At 43.7% G+C, this 15,983-nt stretch overlaps 1 protein-coding gene and 1 pseudogene across 4 annotated transcripts in view; both read left to right on the plus strand.

Annotated features, from left to right (window-relative positions):
• Positions 1–10,990, plus strand: part of DENND5B (DENN domain containing 5B) — a 109,582-nt gene extending 98,592 nt beyond the window's left edge. For all 4 annotated transcript variants that reach the window (XM_020789005.3, XM_020789007.3, XM_020789006.3 and 1 more), the window contains 6 exons: positions 941–1,059; positions 4,485–4,672; positions 5,912–5,994; positions 6,360–6,486; positions 8,971–9,145; positions 9,884–10,990. In XM_020789005.3, coding sequence (XP_020644664.2) covers positions 941–1,059; positions 4,485–4,672; positions 5,912–5,994; positions 6,360–6,486; positions 8,971–9,145; positions 9,884–10,067 — 876 coding nt within the window. In that variant the 3' untranslated portion in view covers positions 10,068–10,990. The remainder of the gene's footprint in view (positions 1–940; positions 1,060–4,484; positions 4,673–5,911; positions 5,995–6,359; positions 6,487–8,970; positions 9,146–9,883) is intronic.
• LOC140707824 (U1 spliceosomal RNA) lies at positions 2,868–3,022 on the plus strand (annotated as a pseudogene).
• Positions 10,991–15,983: the final 4,993 nt, after the last annotated feature.

Consider the following 15,983-nt stretch of genomic DNA (forward strand, 5'->3'; position numbering starts at 1 on the left):
CTAAAACAAAATGCACTTAGAACACTCCCATGATCCCTTTACTGCTTAATATACAAAGGCCTGGTTGATATTGGGTCGGGAGCAGGCATCATTGGAGGCCAGATGTACGTGTGTAGACATCCTGGTGTCCCCTACAGTTCCTGTCCCCCTACATTCACATTGTAATGCCTGAATAGGTCTGAAAGCAAGCCATGTTTGCAATTTTTTAGTTGTCCAGTAAAAGTGTTACTTGACCAAGAAGCAAAAACATGAAGCTGCTGCTACTGAAAAGAGCCGGCTTCTTCTCTAGTAGAACTAGGTAATGTTTTGTTGTTGGTGAAACAGAGAAGAGTTGTTATCTCATGGTGAGATTGTGTGGTTTAATGGTTAGGCTTGGGGAGACCCAGATCCAAATCTTCACAGGATGACCCTAGTCTACGGGGTGGTGGTAAAGATGTAGTATAAAGGGAATAAAAATGTAACAAATAAAGGAATTGCCATTTTCCCTTTTTTAAAATCTCAGCAAGCATGATGCCTATGAGGATACCTTTGTTTGTCTGCTTCATTTATAAAATGATTATTCTTTGCAAGTGGATGGAAATTGATTGCATTGTAAAAGGTTGCACTTGAAATGAAAAAATTCTATGCCATGAGAGTTGTGATTGTTCATTGACAGACATGTAGACCATAATTTGCTTCTGTAGTCATCATATGATGAAGATGCATGTGTGAAGAAGACGTGCATCAATTGCCTCCCTCCAGTTGTTTGCCCTGGTTGATCATCTGTGATACCTATAGAAGGACTTCAGAGAGCACAGAATGAAGTGGTGCTATGGGAGCAAAGACTGCTACTTCTGCTTCTTTAAAATGGGGAGTGCAAAAAGTTTGTGGGTAATCTTGGCTGTGTATATACTGAAAGAGATTAATACTAGGTTTTAAAATTGTCCTTCTTTCTTTACAGAGCCAGAACTTGGGGAAGCTAACCACTGTTCAGATAGGTCACGACAACTCAGGACTGTTAGCTAAATGGCTGGTGGATTGTGTCATGGTCAGGAATGAAATCACAGGGCACACGTATAAGTAAGCATGGAAGAGTCAGTTGAAATAATGTATAAAAGACTAGCAAAGCTAAACACTGTCTTTGAAGAGGGGAATGTTAGCTATGTAATTGTGGTCATTTTAATTTATTGCTTAGATCAATCTTGTATGTTATTAATCTATTTAAAGAAATTAATACCCTTTGCAAATGCATACTCAAAAGTTGTTTTTCAAAAATAGTTTGTAGTCTTGGATTTTGAAAACCATAATTTACCTCTCTTTAAAACACACTTAGCTCTTTAGAATGAACAGGTTCATAATTGGAGCTAGTCCAATATATACCGTATTTTTTGCTCCATAAGACACACCTGACCTTAAGACGCACCTAATTTTTAGAGGAGGAACACAGGGAAAATATATTCTGAACCAAATAGTCTAATAAAATATTTAATAAATTATAACAGAATAACATTTGAACCATGTAAAGTGAACAGCAGTCAACAGTGGTGTTAATATAGACCATTATCAGCCAATGATAAGACCTATACCACTCTACCTAAATTTTACATTTCCTTTCATCCACCTCCTCCCCATGCTTATAGAAATGTCTCAGTGACAAATGAGATTGTTGTGCAACTCTGCCCAGCTACAGCTCAAGCCTATATTAAGTTAGAAATGGTTTGTCTGATTTGGCACTGCATTGAGCGGTCCCTTTTAGTTGTGTGGAGGATAAATAGTGGAATTAAACTATTTAACAGCTGGTTTTCCTTATTTACTTTAGGTTATGCAAAAGAACAGCAACACAAAGCTTAACCTGATCCCATTCACCAGCAGTAGCACATGCTCAGCATAAGACGAAATCTCCATTTTCTGACATAATTGAACGCTTATAGCATGCAAGGCACAATAGGTTAGGCCACAAAAAGCCATGAACAATGTTCTTGACGAGCCAAAAAAACTATAGTAGCTGAAATCAGGAAGCAGGTACTGTAATCCAGTTAGAAGTCACGAGGCACAGTTAGTTTCCTTGCTGCAACACCCTTTGGAAATACATTCTCTATTAGATGCCCAGAACTAGTTGAAAAGTTTGCAAGTTGAATCCAAATTTCCCATAGAAATGCATTGAAAATTAATTAATGCATTTTTATGGAGGGGGGAGGTCAGAAACTTTAAAAAAACTTAAAAGAAAGTCACTTACCAGGTACTGTTGACTGAGCCTGGCTCTTCACAGTGCCTTGGTAGACCCCAGAACAGCAAAAAAAGAGCCCCAAACAGCTAAAAGCCAGCAGGCAGCCGGGAGATGGCAGCCATTTTGTGCTCTTCTCGGCTCCTTCTCCTTCCCCCTCCCCTCTCCCCACCTAACAGCTGATCGGCGCTGGTCTGAACACTTCCTAGGCAGCTTTTAAAGCAAGTATGCAGGTTTCTACACAAGCAGGTTTCAACTCAAACGGAGCACCTTTTAACCCCTAACAAACAGCTTTTAAACTAAATTTTACATTTTAAAATGACAATACCAGGCAGTCCCAGGTCTCTCTCCCAGCTCTCTAACTGCTTCGACTAGCAAGGAAGCAGACAAGCAGCCTCTTCACTAACTGAAAGTTTGAATTTCCCCACTTTCCCTGCCTTCCCCGCATATTAGGTATGCTAATATCTGTACACTCGAGGTTTGTGGGAGGAACATCCAGCCCCTGATGGGGGTCCTGTGGGGCACCCCAAAACACTGAGTAGCTCTCTTGGCCTCTTTCGGGACTGGGGCTGTGCAGCCCTGTTCTGATCAGGAGGTGCAGCCAGGGGGTCACTATGCCTTTGGGGGACGGCACAGAAAGGCAGGAGGTTCGGAGGCCATTCCAACTCATACCTGGCAGGGGAGATACCATGATCATCAAAGTGGTTTTCCCAGGGTGAGGCTCATCTATTGCACTTTGGATGTGCTGACCCCTGTGATTTCCCCAAATGTGGGAAAATCAACTGCCTAAGTGGGGGACTGTGTTTGTGGTTTCCCCTGGTTTTTCTAGAATTACTCTTTCCCCTTTTGTCCTTGGCTGTTTTCACTGCCTGCTGCCATAGGCCTGTTGGCCTTGCTGGTTTTCCAGGTGGGCTCCAGGAAGCAGATCCTGGAAAGCCAGCAGTGCAGAATGGTGAGGTCCAAACAGCAAGCAGTCTCTGGTGCTAGTTCAGAGGCCTCCCAGCATGGCAGTGGGGGGCTTCTGGGTGGTGGTGGTTGAACCCCTTTTTTACTGTATTCGTTCCATAAGATGTACATACTTTCTCCCCCACTATTTGCCTACTGGATAACAAAAATGTGTTCTTGTGCTCCTAAAGGTTCTAGGAGCAGTAGTTTTCACATGACAGCGGGATGCTTCCCAATAGTTTTTAGGGCAGAAATTCAGCAAGTGTTGGCGAGAAAAGCCCAGCAGGGCAAGTTATACTAGAGAACAACAAGGAGAAGGAAAACACACACGATCCTAAATGTCTCTACACTAATGCAGAGAGCATGTGGAGTAAACAAGATGAACTGGAACTCTTAATACAGCAAAATAAATAAGATATAATAGGTATCACTGAAACCTAGTGGGATGAAACTCATGACTGGAATGTAGTTATTGGGGGGAGGGATAAACTATTTCAAAGCAGCACACATCAGCTTGTGAGGGGGCAGAGCTGGCCAGGGGGTGAGGGGAGGGAACACATGGTACCTGGGATGCTGTGCTGGTGTCTTAGGATGCTGTGCTGGTGTCTTAGGATAACCTGGCATTAAGCGATTTGTGCCCATCTCTGCTCCATAGCCAGATACCTAACTCACTGAACTTTCCAGCCAGCTTGTAGTAATGTACTTAGTACAGTGGACCCTTGACTTACAGACGGCTTGACTTACAGACTTTTTGAGTTACAGACTTCTCTGGTCGCAAAATTTAGCTTTGACTTGCAGACTGAGATTTGACTTACAGACCAGAAAAAAAACCCAAAATGGAACAAAAACGGCCTGTTACGGGATTAATCGGTTTTCAATGCACTGTACGTCAATGGAGACTTGACTTACAGACTTTTTGACTTGAGAACCACTTTCCAATACGGATTAAGTTCTCAAGTCAAGCCCCCACTGTAGTGGACTTACTTTTTAATTGTGTTTGGGAGTATAGCAGCTTACTTCCTAAAACAGAAGTTAACTGCAGCCCATGAATGGTTACTCCAGATACAACACGTCCATTTCATAGGTGCTCTGGGACTTGTTGTTATTTTTGATGCAACAGGTGAAAGCAGTCCCCTCAATTGCTTTTAAAATTGTAATTATTATTTCAGTTTACCATAGATGAAGCTCTGAATTGTATGATTCATAGATTCAGCAATTAATTAAAGCTGTAAATGTATATAGTTATGGCTACTTACATCCAAGTTGTGGGTTATACTTCCTAAAGCAAGAACACTGAACCTAAATGTAACATCATCATCATCATTTAACTCCTCAGGTTCCCATGTGGAAGGTGGTTGGGGAAAGGTATTGATGATGGAAGCCTAGAGAGAATCCTTATAGGAGAACTGCTTCCATCATCATCGGATGACGATCTTGGGAAGCAGTGTCGGACCCCACCTCAACAGAAGTCTCCAACCACAGTCCGGAGATTGAGCATCACTTCCCTCACAGGGAAAAATACAAGTAAGACCTCGCTGTTTATAGCAACAATAGCAGACAGGTAGCTAGCAAGTTTGCATGCCTGATAGTATCCACTATTGAGAATAGTTCATTATATGGAGTCATGGGAAAGTTTTTTTCTGTCTTATCATCACAGCTGTGGAATGCTCCTCTTTTGGAGGCTTGATTGACACTGGTGTTAGCATCTTTTAGGAGCAAAATCAAAACTTATGTATTTATTAGAGCTTACGGGGGTTCCCACAGGATTCTGAGTGTAGTGTAGTGCAGCCACCTAGATAGCTCAGTGGTTTGGGCATTTGGTGCAGAGGTTGGGAGTTCACTTCCCCATGCCTCTTTGACGGGGGCTGGACTTGATGATTCATAAGGCCCATTGAGCTCTGTGGTTCTAAGTTTACAGTATTACACTTAGCTTAAGGTAAGAACAGTTCTGCTAGGCAAGATTAAAGGCCTGTCTGTGTTAGTACAGTGGTGCCTTGCATTATGATGTTAATTCGTTCCACCGAAATTGCTGTGGAACTAAAACATCGTAAAGCGAAATTAAAAAGCCCATAGAAATGCATTAAAACCTGTTTAATGCATTCCGATGGGCTTAAAACTCACCATCCAGCGAAGAGCCTCCATAGGGCGGCCATTTTCGCTGCCTGACTTGCGAGGAATCCATCCCTAAACACAGCGGGGAGACATTTTATTTACCTGGCGGCCATTTTGAAACCGCCGATCAGCTATTAGAAAATCGTCGTTTTGCGAAGAATCGGTTCCCGAAGCAGGGAACCGATCATTGCAAAGCGAAAAAAAACCATAGGAAACATCGTTTTGCAATCACAAAAGCAATCGCAAAAAGTTCATCGTAATGCAATTTCGTCGTTAAATGAAGTGATCGTAAAGCGAGGCACTGCTGTATTCCATTTCCTACAGGGGCCAATCAGATGCCCCTTGGAGACCTACCAGTAAGACACGAGATCAGCAGCTTTCTTCTGAAGTTGACCCCTAGGAGCTCTTACATGGAGGCATGTTACCACTGAATATAGCTAGATTGACTGGCAGTCTTTACCCCATGAACTTGTCTGCTCCCTCTTAAAGCATTCAAAGTTGGTGGCCATCACAATGTCGTGTGGTAGTGAACTCTGTTTCTGTGCATGTGCTTTCAAAACCCCTGGCAGCTTGCCTATACTTCTAAAGTTACAGATAACTTCAAGAATCACCTACAAGAACAATCTATTTTTTTCCCTTTTCTTGTTGCAGAACCAAATGCAGGACAGATCCAAGAAGGAATCGGTGAAGCTGTGAACAATATAGTGAAGCATTTCCATAAGCCTGAGAAAGAGGTACCTTCTCAAACTTTCAGATTCATTGTCTTTATTTATTTATTTATTGGACTTACATACCACCCCATAGCACTACAAGCACTCTCCGGGCGGTTTACAATTTTTTAATTATACAGGCTACACATTGCCCCCCCAGCAAGCTGGGTATTCATTTTACCGACCTCGGAAGGATGGAAGGCTGAGTCAAAAAAGTAACACCAATTAGGCTTCTCTGTCCTTCGTCCCTTAAGCTCCTAGTGCCCTGTGTAAATAATTCTTACAAGTTCTTCCAAATTGGTTTTTTAAAAAATCATTCCTGAAATAAGATTTTGGAAATTTGTCATGCTACACTATGCATATGGATACGTTTCTCTCTCTTTTTGTAGAGGGGAAGCCTGACGGTTCTCTTGTGCGGAGAGAATGGCCTGGTCGCAGCACTGGAGCAGGTTTTCCACCATGGTTTCAAGTCTGCACGTATTTTTCATAAGAATGTCTTTATATGGGACTTTATAGGTAATTTGCATGTTTGGTTCAGCTGTGTTCTGTGGGGCAAGGACTCTTTGTCAGGGCATTCCCTTAAGCATCATTCTATTCTGGTGAAATCAAGTACCCCTAAATTTTACTCGCTTGCTAAGAATTGCTGGGCCAGCCTTTCCACTAGGAAATGAAAGATGGCCCAGTTCTGGCAGCAAGCGGGGGTACTGCTAAAGGACAGCTCCTTGGGAATTATTATTCATCCCATTGTGTGTGGGGGGTGGGAGTGATGGGATGAAAAAGAAGATGTTTGCATCAGAGCTTTGAAAAGTTACTTTTTTGGATTGCAACACCTCGAATTCCTCAGCTAACATGGCCCATAGTCATATTGGTTAGGGAATCCTGGGAGCTGTAGTCCAGGAAATGAACTTTTCCTAACTCTGGTTGGATTTTCTTACCATACCATGAAGGTACCATAAGAGACAGTTTAGCAAAAGCCAAAGTATCTTGAGATATCTCTGTGCCAGAGCTTGGGGGGGGGGGGAATCCTTTGTTGTTTTGTGTTTTTGTTCCAAATTACAGGATTCTCATGGTTTCAGCTAGGGCATGCTAGGACTTGCTAGCCCCAAACCCTTAGTTTTCTAAGCTCTGTTTTAGGCCTATTCTTAAATTACTTATGCTAATGTGGCTGCTGCTTTTGTACATTCAAGTCTCTGCCACATTGCTGTAACTGGAAATCAGGGATATAGATGGGATGAGCAGATGGTTTGGTTTCTTCCTGCAACAGGGCTGCGCGTCTCCAAAATTCACAAGGTCATTCCACGTATAACTAAGACAAGATTTTATTTGGCACTTACCTACCTTCCCAATGTTAGGTTCAGCTAATAGGCTGATGTTTTCAGAGTAATTCTTAACTTGCAAGCTAATGTAAAACAGTAACTTGTGCAGAATAGTTTTTGCAACAATTGCCTTCAAGGGAGTAATCACTTGTGAATCCATGACATCTGTGTCTGAATGTGTTAGGAATGCACTTTAAGATCATAAATTAACTGTGATTCTCAAACTGACTGCCATTCATCAAGTCGTTCATTATCTAAGTGCCAAATTATACTTTTCAGCCTTTCCTCCCTTAATAAGTATTTGCATGGCGTTAAGTGAATAATTCTTAAATGCCTGCTTACTGGTCATTATCATCAATACTAGTGGGGTGGAAAAACAGTTTTGTAAAGCATGTTCGACTGGCCTAATCAACACAGGCTGCAGAATGGTTTGCCTTGGTGCAAATTTTAGATTAAGATGGGTGCAGCTTAATTTCTTCCTTTTGACACAAATACAACCCTGCCTTATAGGCTTAGCTTATTACTCTCCGCAGCTTGTGTGGGTATGCATGCACACTTTGGCACTGAAGTGACAAGGCTCATTTCTCAACTGCAGCCCTGTTTCTGAGGGAAATGCAAAATGGCTGCCACTATAACGTATGGTTTCACTGCTCCATATGGGCTGCCATCATGGTGGACCGTGTTATTTTCAGAAAAACATGTATCTTTATAGCATGAGTGGATCATTTTTGTTGAGAATTTTGATTATAACGTGCATTTTCATAACATCAGCAGAGTAAGGAGATATTGGTTAGCAGAGATACTTGTGACACTATGACACTGAGAGAATAAAGCCAACAACTTAGTCTATTTACATATATACATAGAGAATAGACATTCCTCTGGCAGCATAACATGGACATGAAGCAACACACAGCATAGGAAAAAGTGATCTGACTTACATCAGATAAAGACATTCATTTTACACACGACTTAGGTCCAGTTCTGTGAACAATCAGAAAATACATTATTTCATTTTTCTGTTACACAAAGTTTAGGATCATGTACACAGCTGTACAACATTAAGTCTTAATCCTTGATACTCACACCTGAATACAATCAGTATAGTGACTCAGGTAAAACCAGCCGTTTTACATTTAACTATACAACATTAATATTTAATACATTTTCATATCAAAATCTCAACATTTTTGTGCCAATTCATTTTATTCCAAAAGCGCCAAGTTTAAATCTCCTCCAAAGAAAAGATAGTCAGTTGAAATAGGTTGGTCCAAAAACATGGTGATAACATGCTGTTCTATGCTAATTCTGTTTTTAAACTTGAAATATTGGGAACAATTTAACTTTAAATTTTTTTAAAGAAATAAAAATGAGATTTTATTGAAAGTAAACCCCACAATTTAAATTTTGTGTTTTGGAGAATGGTGGAGATGCAGGTTTCAGAAGGATTTATTTTCAAGTACATTTGTTGATTAATCAGCTGAAATTCCAGCTGTCTTAACCAGCATGACAAAGATGAGAAGGGGGTTTTAGGCTACTTTCTTCTAAAGTTACTGGGTTAGTTTCACAAATTTTGAATTGAATCTCTTTCTTTGCTATGCTAGCTTCTTCTAGAACTAAATAGTGACTGGCTAAATGTTTATTTGCATTTTGAGTTCAGTTTGTTTCTTGCTTTCTCTTTCAGAAAAGGCTGTTGCCTACTTTGATACTACTGACCAAATTGGGGACAATGAAGAGGATGTTCTTCTTCAAAAGTCCTCCTGCAAAACGTTCTGCCACTATGTAAATGCCATCAGTACTGCTCCAAGGAACATAGGGAAAGATGGCAAATTTCAAATTCTCATTTGTCTTGGGACTCGGTAGGTGTGAATTTGTTGACAAATTCCTCTGTGATGCCCCTTGCAGCAGAACTATTGTTTTCTGAACACGTTCTGGTGTCTTTTGGTGAATTTCTATCCCTAAGATGGGTGGCTGAGGTTAAGGGTAGCTTATCCAAAAATACTGCATCACTCAAAGTACGATTTTGAACCCAGGATTTTCCAGCACTCCATTTAGATCCTTTAAAATATCTCTAACTAAAACTTGGAGTGTTTAGATTGTTCTTCTAGTTACTTTTTTGATCCACTTTTTATATTGCATTGTATTCCTTGTTCTGAGTTCGTGCACATTCATGTCAGATGCCCCTGTAGCATTAAGTACAAAATATTTTGCCTCTTTATCTTTCATAGCATATGTATGGTGGAAACATAAATTACAAGTGCAGAGTATTAAGTTATTCCTCTGTCCATGGTATATCCACTCTTAAATCTCAGCTTTCAGATCTTCCAACTCACAAGATAGATGCACTGTATTTTTTTGGGGGGGGAACAATGTGATCACTTTTGCCTTTTTTACTTGTCTTAATCATGCTTTCCTTAGCCAGGGTAAATGCAAGTAGTTGTTTGAAAATCCATTTTAAGCCACCTTTTCATATCTTGATTAATTGATTAATTGATGTTGAGGTACCCCTTTACCATATGTTGTTTTCTTCTTTAAGTCTAGTTACTACACAAAGTTTCTATGTGTAGCTGAAGATTAGTTGATTGTTTCCTTCACAGGGATCACTTACTGCCCCAGTGGATTCCATTACTGGCAGAATGCCCAGCCATCACCCGGATGTATGAAGAGCACGCTCTCCTGCGTGACCGCATGATGGTCAACTCCCTCATCAGAGTCCTACAGATCTTGCAAGACTTTAACATCATCTTGGAAGGGTCACTTATTAAAGGGGTAGATGTGTAGCGTATGGCTTTGCAGACCTCTCTCTCTCTCTGTTTCTCTTACCTCCCACCCAAACAAAATATATTAAGTCTGGGAGGGTGGATCTACTGAAACGCAAATGCTGCTGGTAGCGCACCACTGTATGTTTAAAATCCGCTTGTTGACAGGCAAGAGTGGATGACTCCCTTATCATGTAGTCGCCTTACTGGTCTGCCCTAAGGCTGCAAACAAGCTAAGCTGCAGTATTTTAGTTTTCAAATGAAGAGTTTTAGTATTTAAAAAGAAAATAGGGTATTTTCATGTGTTCAATGTGTGTAAATAGGTTATCTTCATTCAGAAATTACCAATAAGAAACTTTTCTTAGAATCAGTGTTCCTGGGTTGGGTGGAAAATAGAGCTTGAAACATCTTTATAGGGTTGGGGGAGGGGAGGAGGGTATTATTTGTGGAAAAGGGGGGGAAGCCACTCTGTGTAAATATTGTACAAAGGTAGCAGAGGGGCTTTTTCATGTATTGCAAAGAACACATGAAGTCTCTCTGGGTAGCGACTGCTGTACCCTTTTTGTGGAATGTATACTGTTTCCGCTGTCCCTTGTATGTATAGATCTCTTGTTTTGCCACTTAGGTCCAATCCTTTCTGTGTGCTTTGAATAAGCTGTGTGTGTGACAGGGTTCTGGTTCTCTGCTGTGATTTTAATGGTCAGCACAAGTGGTGCAAAGAAATGACTTTGCACCGGACCGAAGAGATCCTTGTGTTTCCAACAGGAACCCATCGGAGGCCTGTTGGATGAATTTTGTTATACCAGAGGATGGCAACATGACAGCAGGATGCATTAATGTTTTGAATAATTAACAAACTGTTCAGTTCTCTCTTCCTGGGCTTTTGAGTACCCTGTTTTAAAGAGAATTTCTTGGAAGGAAAATGGGATGCCTCTGAAAGAAAAAGATGACTTTTATTAGAAGTGATTTAGGCAGAATTCCTGCACTGTTATTCCTGCACAGGTTGAGACAAGGGTGGACTGGTCCCTGGTGTCAGGGCTGGAGATCGGCACACTCCTAGCTTGTTGGATCATGCCATACTGTCGTTGTGGCACCACAAGTGCTGCACATTCCTTTCTCCCACTCTAGCCCAGCCAGATTCCCACACACACGATGCGGCAAACACTCCTCTTCAGTGGTCTGAACAGTCACAACAGGAGTACAGACTTCCCTTCTCTGCCTCCTCCAGCGGCTGGCCACTCAAAGGCTGCACAGCAGCAGTCACAGTCCAGCGTCCTCATCTGAGTGGGCAGTTGCTGGAAGAGGCAGAGAAGGGAAATCTGTACCCCTGCCATGACTGGTCAAACAGTGGAAGAGGAGTGCTAGCCACCTTGTGAGTGGGGAAATCCAGCTGGGGAGTAGGGGATGTGTGGCACCTGTGGTGCCACGGTGACGATCCAGCAATCCAGGATCGTGCCTATCTCTAGTCAGGATGTGACACCTTCAGAGACCAGTGGTGGCCACATCTGAGTCTAATTACCGGATGCCCCTGGAATTAGTCAGATATGCCACTGCTGCAACTCTGATGGCTCTCTGTGGTACAGGAGGACGTAGAAAGCTGTCCTTCACCATAAAGCCCAATAAGACTGCAGAACAGAAAGTCCATTTCCCTTCCTGAAATGACAGGAGAGGAAGAATATGGAGAAAGAGGCTGCCGTTTCAGTTGTGTGGCTTGTGGTAGCAGGCAGTAGGGTCCAGAAACAAGAATATTTCCTGCTACTCCTCTAAAATGTCAAAATCTTCTGGCTGTTGCCTTTTCTTCCGGTACCCAGACACAGACAGATTTTTTTTGCATGTTTTCCCCATGAGAGGCTGCTCCTACTTCACCCTTCCCCATGCTTTGCTTGTAACTCTTCACTTGGCTGTCTACATGGACCAGAACGGATCCTTGTAGCAAGTTACACTGGATGAGGCAACCAGAATGTGGCGAATTGTCCTTTAAAAACCACTTCCTATGAAGTGGGGTGAAGCTCACCCTACCCTTGGTACTGTTGGCGTGGATGGTAACTGCATTACATACTTCAGCATTCTGGTAATACCCAAGTGGCACAGGAAAGCAGCCCTGCATATGTCCCTAGTATAAGACCTTTTAAGGTTTTGTGTAGTTCTTGCAACCTAGATGCTTTTCTGCCAAGTAAAGAAATTTTGTAGAGTATTTTTGAATAGTAGCAACAAAAGTACTGTAGGCAGATTTTTCAATTTTAAGCACTCTTACAACTTAACACAAACTGACAGTTTGGGTAGCAATCCAGCATGTATCATTCCATTTCCCCATCTTTTGGAAACTAATCTTATTCATCTGCTCTCCAGGTCTTAATGATCCCTATCAGTCCCCCGTTGCATCATACCTGACACTAGTTACTTATTGGAGACCCTTGGATGGAACCTACCGATACTAGTTATCACTGTATGGCGTGCACACACCATGTAGTGCATATACAATGGGTGCTTTCCTAATATAGTTGATTTCTAAGATGGAAAACTTCTTTGTGAAAGAGTGTATGAAAATAATGGGAAGGAGGCAAAATACATGGCTGCTCAGGAAAAGGAGAATAATTTATTTGAGTAATAGATGAGATTCTTGTGGGGGGAGGGTACCTTGAGAAAGAACTCTTAAAGGATGTGATATGAAGAATCCAATGACTAATCTGGTGCCAAGTGTAGGACTCTCCTCTGGATTTGGCACTGATGTGCCAATGGGCAGTGGGAAGGGACACTTGCAGGGGAGAAGCAGCAAGGATGTAACCCTACTGAATCTTCTTTCCAGTTGAATCAGGAGAAACAGCAGGAAAGGGGCTGGAGAGGCAACATAGGGAAGGCAACCAAAGTTCCAGGGATCCTGTGTTTTGCTATAGAGTTTGACATCATACCCTAAAGCCTACCTGCATTGGCCAGAGTGTAAGGTGATTAGCAGCAAGTTTAGATGATCGATGACGTCCATGGTCCTTGCTTGTTCTATGATTGTGCCCCTCTCCTGTTACTTTTTCCTGCTGCTGATACCCTGTGGCCTCCAAGAGGTCCTCGGCCTTCACTGTTTTTAGCTAGAAGGCCGCAAAGCTTGGGAGTTTCAACCATAAAACCATCAGAAAATCCCAAGCTTGCTTACATTCACGGTATTTTACTAGTTATCTCTGACTACTTGAACAACTGGATGTTAATCTTTGCCAAAATATTTGCTGAAATAGCACATGACTCTGATTGCATCAGTTTCACCCCAAAGGGGCACATGCAGTTGCTGGATGCACCTATTCAGGGGGAGAGAGAACTCTTTGATATCTTCCTCTTTTAATCAAACCAGCTTCCTATTTTCACCTAATCTTGTGGTCAGAAATAGGATGTTAAGAAATCATCAGACTATCTTGGGGATTAGCATACAACCCCAAGCGTGGTATAATTTGGAAGAATTAAATCATCATCCCTCTTCAGTTACTTCTCCTCGGTGAAATAAACATGATTATTGTATTTAAAATGTCCTTTCAAAAATTCAGGTATTTATTATTCCTAGAAATACATCCTCCTTTCTAATTTTCCAGTAGTCTGCAAGTAATCAGTATCATTTGCCTGTCAATGTTTGTTTTTCCAGTCTCAAGACAAAGTGCAGATGGCTTTTCTGGTCTGTATGTTGCTGGACATTTTACATATTACTGGTAGCTAGTGAAAGCAGTTAATGCCTTACAAATATAAATTGGGAGGACTCAGCAGGAAAATAGAAGGGGTACTCAAACATCCATATACAGTGGTGCCTCGCTTAACGGGTGCCCCGTTTAACGAAGAATCCGCATACCGATGCGGATTTCGCGATCGCAAAAGCGATCGTATTACGATGTTACCTATGGGGAAAAATCGCTTAGCGATTTTTCCCCATAGGCACCATTTTCCCCCAGCTGACCGGCGGGGGCATCAGAAGGACCGCGGGAGAGGGCTCCCCCTGCGGTCCTTCTCAAGCTCCCGCCGGTCAGCTGGGGGAAAATGCAGGTGGGAGCTTGAGCGGGGAGACCTCTTCCTCTGAGGAGGCGGCGGCGGCGGCTCATCCGAAGGCCGGGCTCGCTCCTCCCGGGCCGTGGAGGGGGAAGGGGGAAGAAAAAGAGACCTGGCGCGGGCGGGCACTTGGCTCCTCCTCCCCCTTCAGCTCCTTCTCTTCCAGCCGGCAGCCGGCTGCCTTGTCCCTTCCCGGGCTGTGGAGGGGGAAGGGGGAAGAAAAAGACCCAGCGCTGCCGGGTGCTTGGCTCCTCCTCCCCCTTCAGCTCCTTCTCTTCCAGCCGGCAGCCGGCTGCCTTGTCCCTTCCCGGGCTGTGGAGGGGGAAGGGGGAAGAAAAAGACCCAGCGCTGCCGGGTGCTTGGCTCCTCCTCCCCCTTCACCTCCTCCTCTTCCTCTTCAAGCCGGCAACCGGCCGGCTTGTTCCTCCCAGGGCGGCAGCGGCGGCGGCAGGGAGAGGGAAAGGGCCTGGCGCTTGGCTCCCTCTCTCCTGCTTCTGGCTACTTTTGAAACACCGGCCGGCCAGCTGGGGGGAAATGCCAGCTGATCGGCGGTTGCAAAATGGCCGCCGCTGTTTTCAGGACGGATTCCTCGCTTACCGAGGCGGCGAAAATGGCCGCCCCTATGGAGGATCCTCGCTGAACGGTGAGTTTTTGCCCCATAGGAACGAATTAAACAGGGTTTGATTCGTTCCTATGGGGTTTTTCTTTCCGTTTAGCGATGTTTTCGTACAGCGACGTTAATCCTGGAACGGATTAACGTCGCTGTGCGGGGCACCACTGTATACTTGTTTTTTTGCATATCACAAAACTAATCCCAAACTCAAGAACCCTGTGTTTTGAGTTTATTAAACGGCATTAAATATTGCATGGCTCCATTCATTCTGGAAGGATGCGGAGCAAGTTCGGTATTTAGATCCCAGCCGAGTACAGTGGTGCCTCGCACAGCAAGGGTTAATCCGTTCCGGATTAACCCTCGCTGTGTGAAACATCGCTCAACGGAAAGTAAAAAGCCATTGGAACGCATTAAACAGCGTTCCATTAAACAGTTCCAATTCAGCTGAATACTCACCGTTGTGCAATGTTCCTGGATGGCCGGCAGCCATTTTTGCGCCCTCCCCTCGCTGAACGAGGGCGCGAAAACGCTGCGTGCGGCCATTTTGGGGCGCGTGGTGGCCATTTTGGACCTGCCTAACAGCTGATGGCCGGGTCGCAAAGCAAAGGTCGGTAAGCGAACCGCTTACCGACCTTCGCTCTGTGATTTCCCCCTATCTAGGTGCCGTTTTAAAACGGCATCGTTGTGCGGATTCATCGCTCTACGGAGCGACCGTTGTGCGAGGCACCACTGTATAGGCCTGCATTACATCTGCTGATCCAGTGTGTAGATCTTCTGGAGCAGCCCTCTCCAACACAGTGACCTCCACATAATTTTTATTACAGCTCCCATTTGACTGTGACAGGATTTCATGGCATGGGGGGCGGTAAGTAACTATGGACGCTACACATGGGCACTTCATACTCACATCCTGGGGATATGAATACGAACTGTGGCAGTCAAAGTCCCTCCCCCTGAACCAAGCAGGTACACTCACGTGAGTCTGCCTGGTGTTCCTCCATTGTCGTTGCATCAATCATAGGAGGAGCCCAGGCGGCACTTCCCTGCCTTCCCAGAAAACCAAACACTGATCAGCTGAGTAAAGACTCCCTGTCCTGCCTCTGTGTTACAGTGGACAGCTGCACGGGGAGGCAGGGAAGCATCAGTCAAGGCGCCTTCCACGATTCACACAACAACAGGAGTGCCATGCGGAAACCAGTGAGTGGACTTGGCTAGTTCTCGGGGAGGGAATTCAGCCTCTGTGACACTAGTGGTACGCTGGCTCATATTCATATCCCCACGATAACAAATACAAGTGTCCATGTCTTA

Source organism: Pogona vitticeps, chromosome 5 (genome assembly GCF_051106095.1).
Source record: "Pogona vitticeps strain Pit_001003342236 chromosome 5, PviZW2.1, whole genome shotgun sequence".
In the NCBI taxonomy this organism is placed as follows: Eukaryota; Metazoa; Chordata; class Lepidosauria; order Squamata; family Agamidae; genus Pogona; species Pogona vitticeps.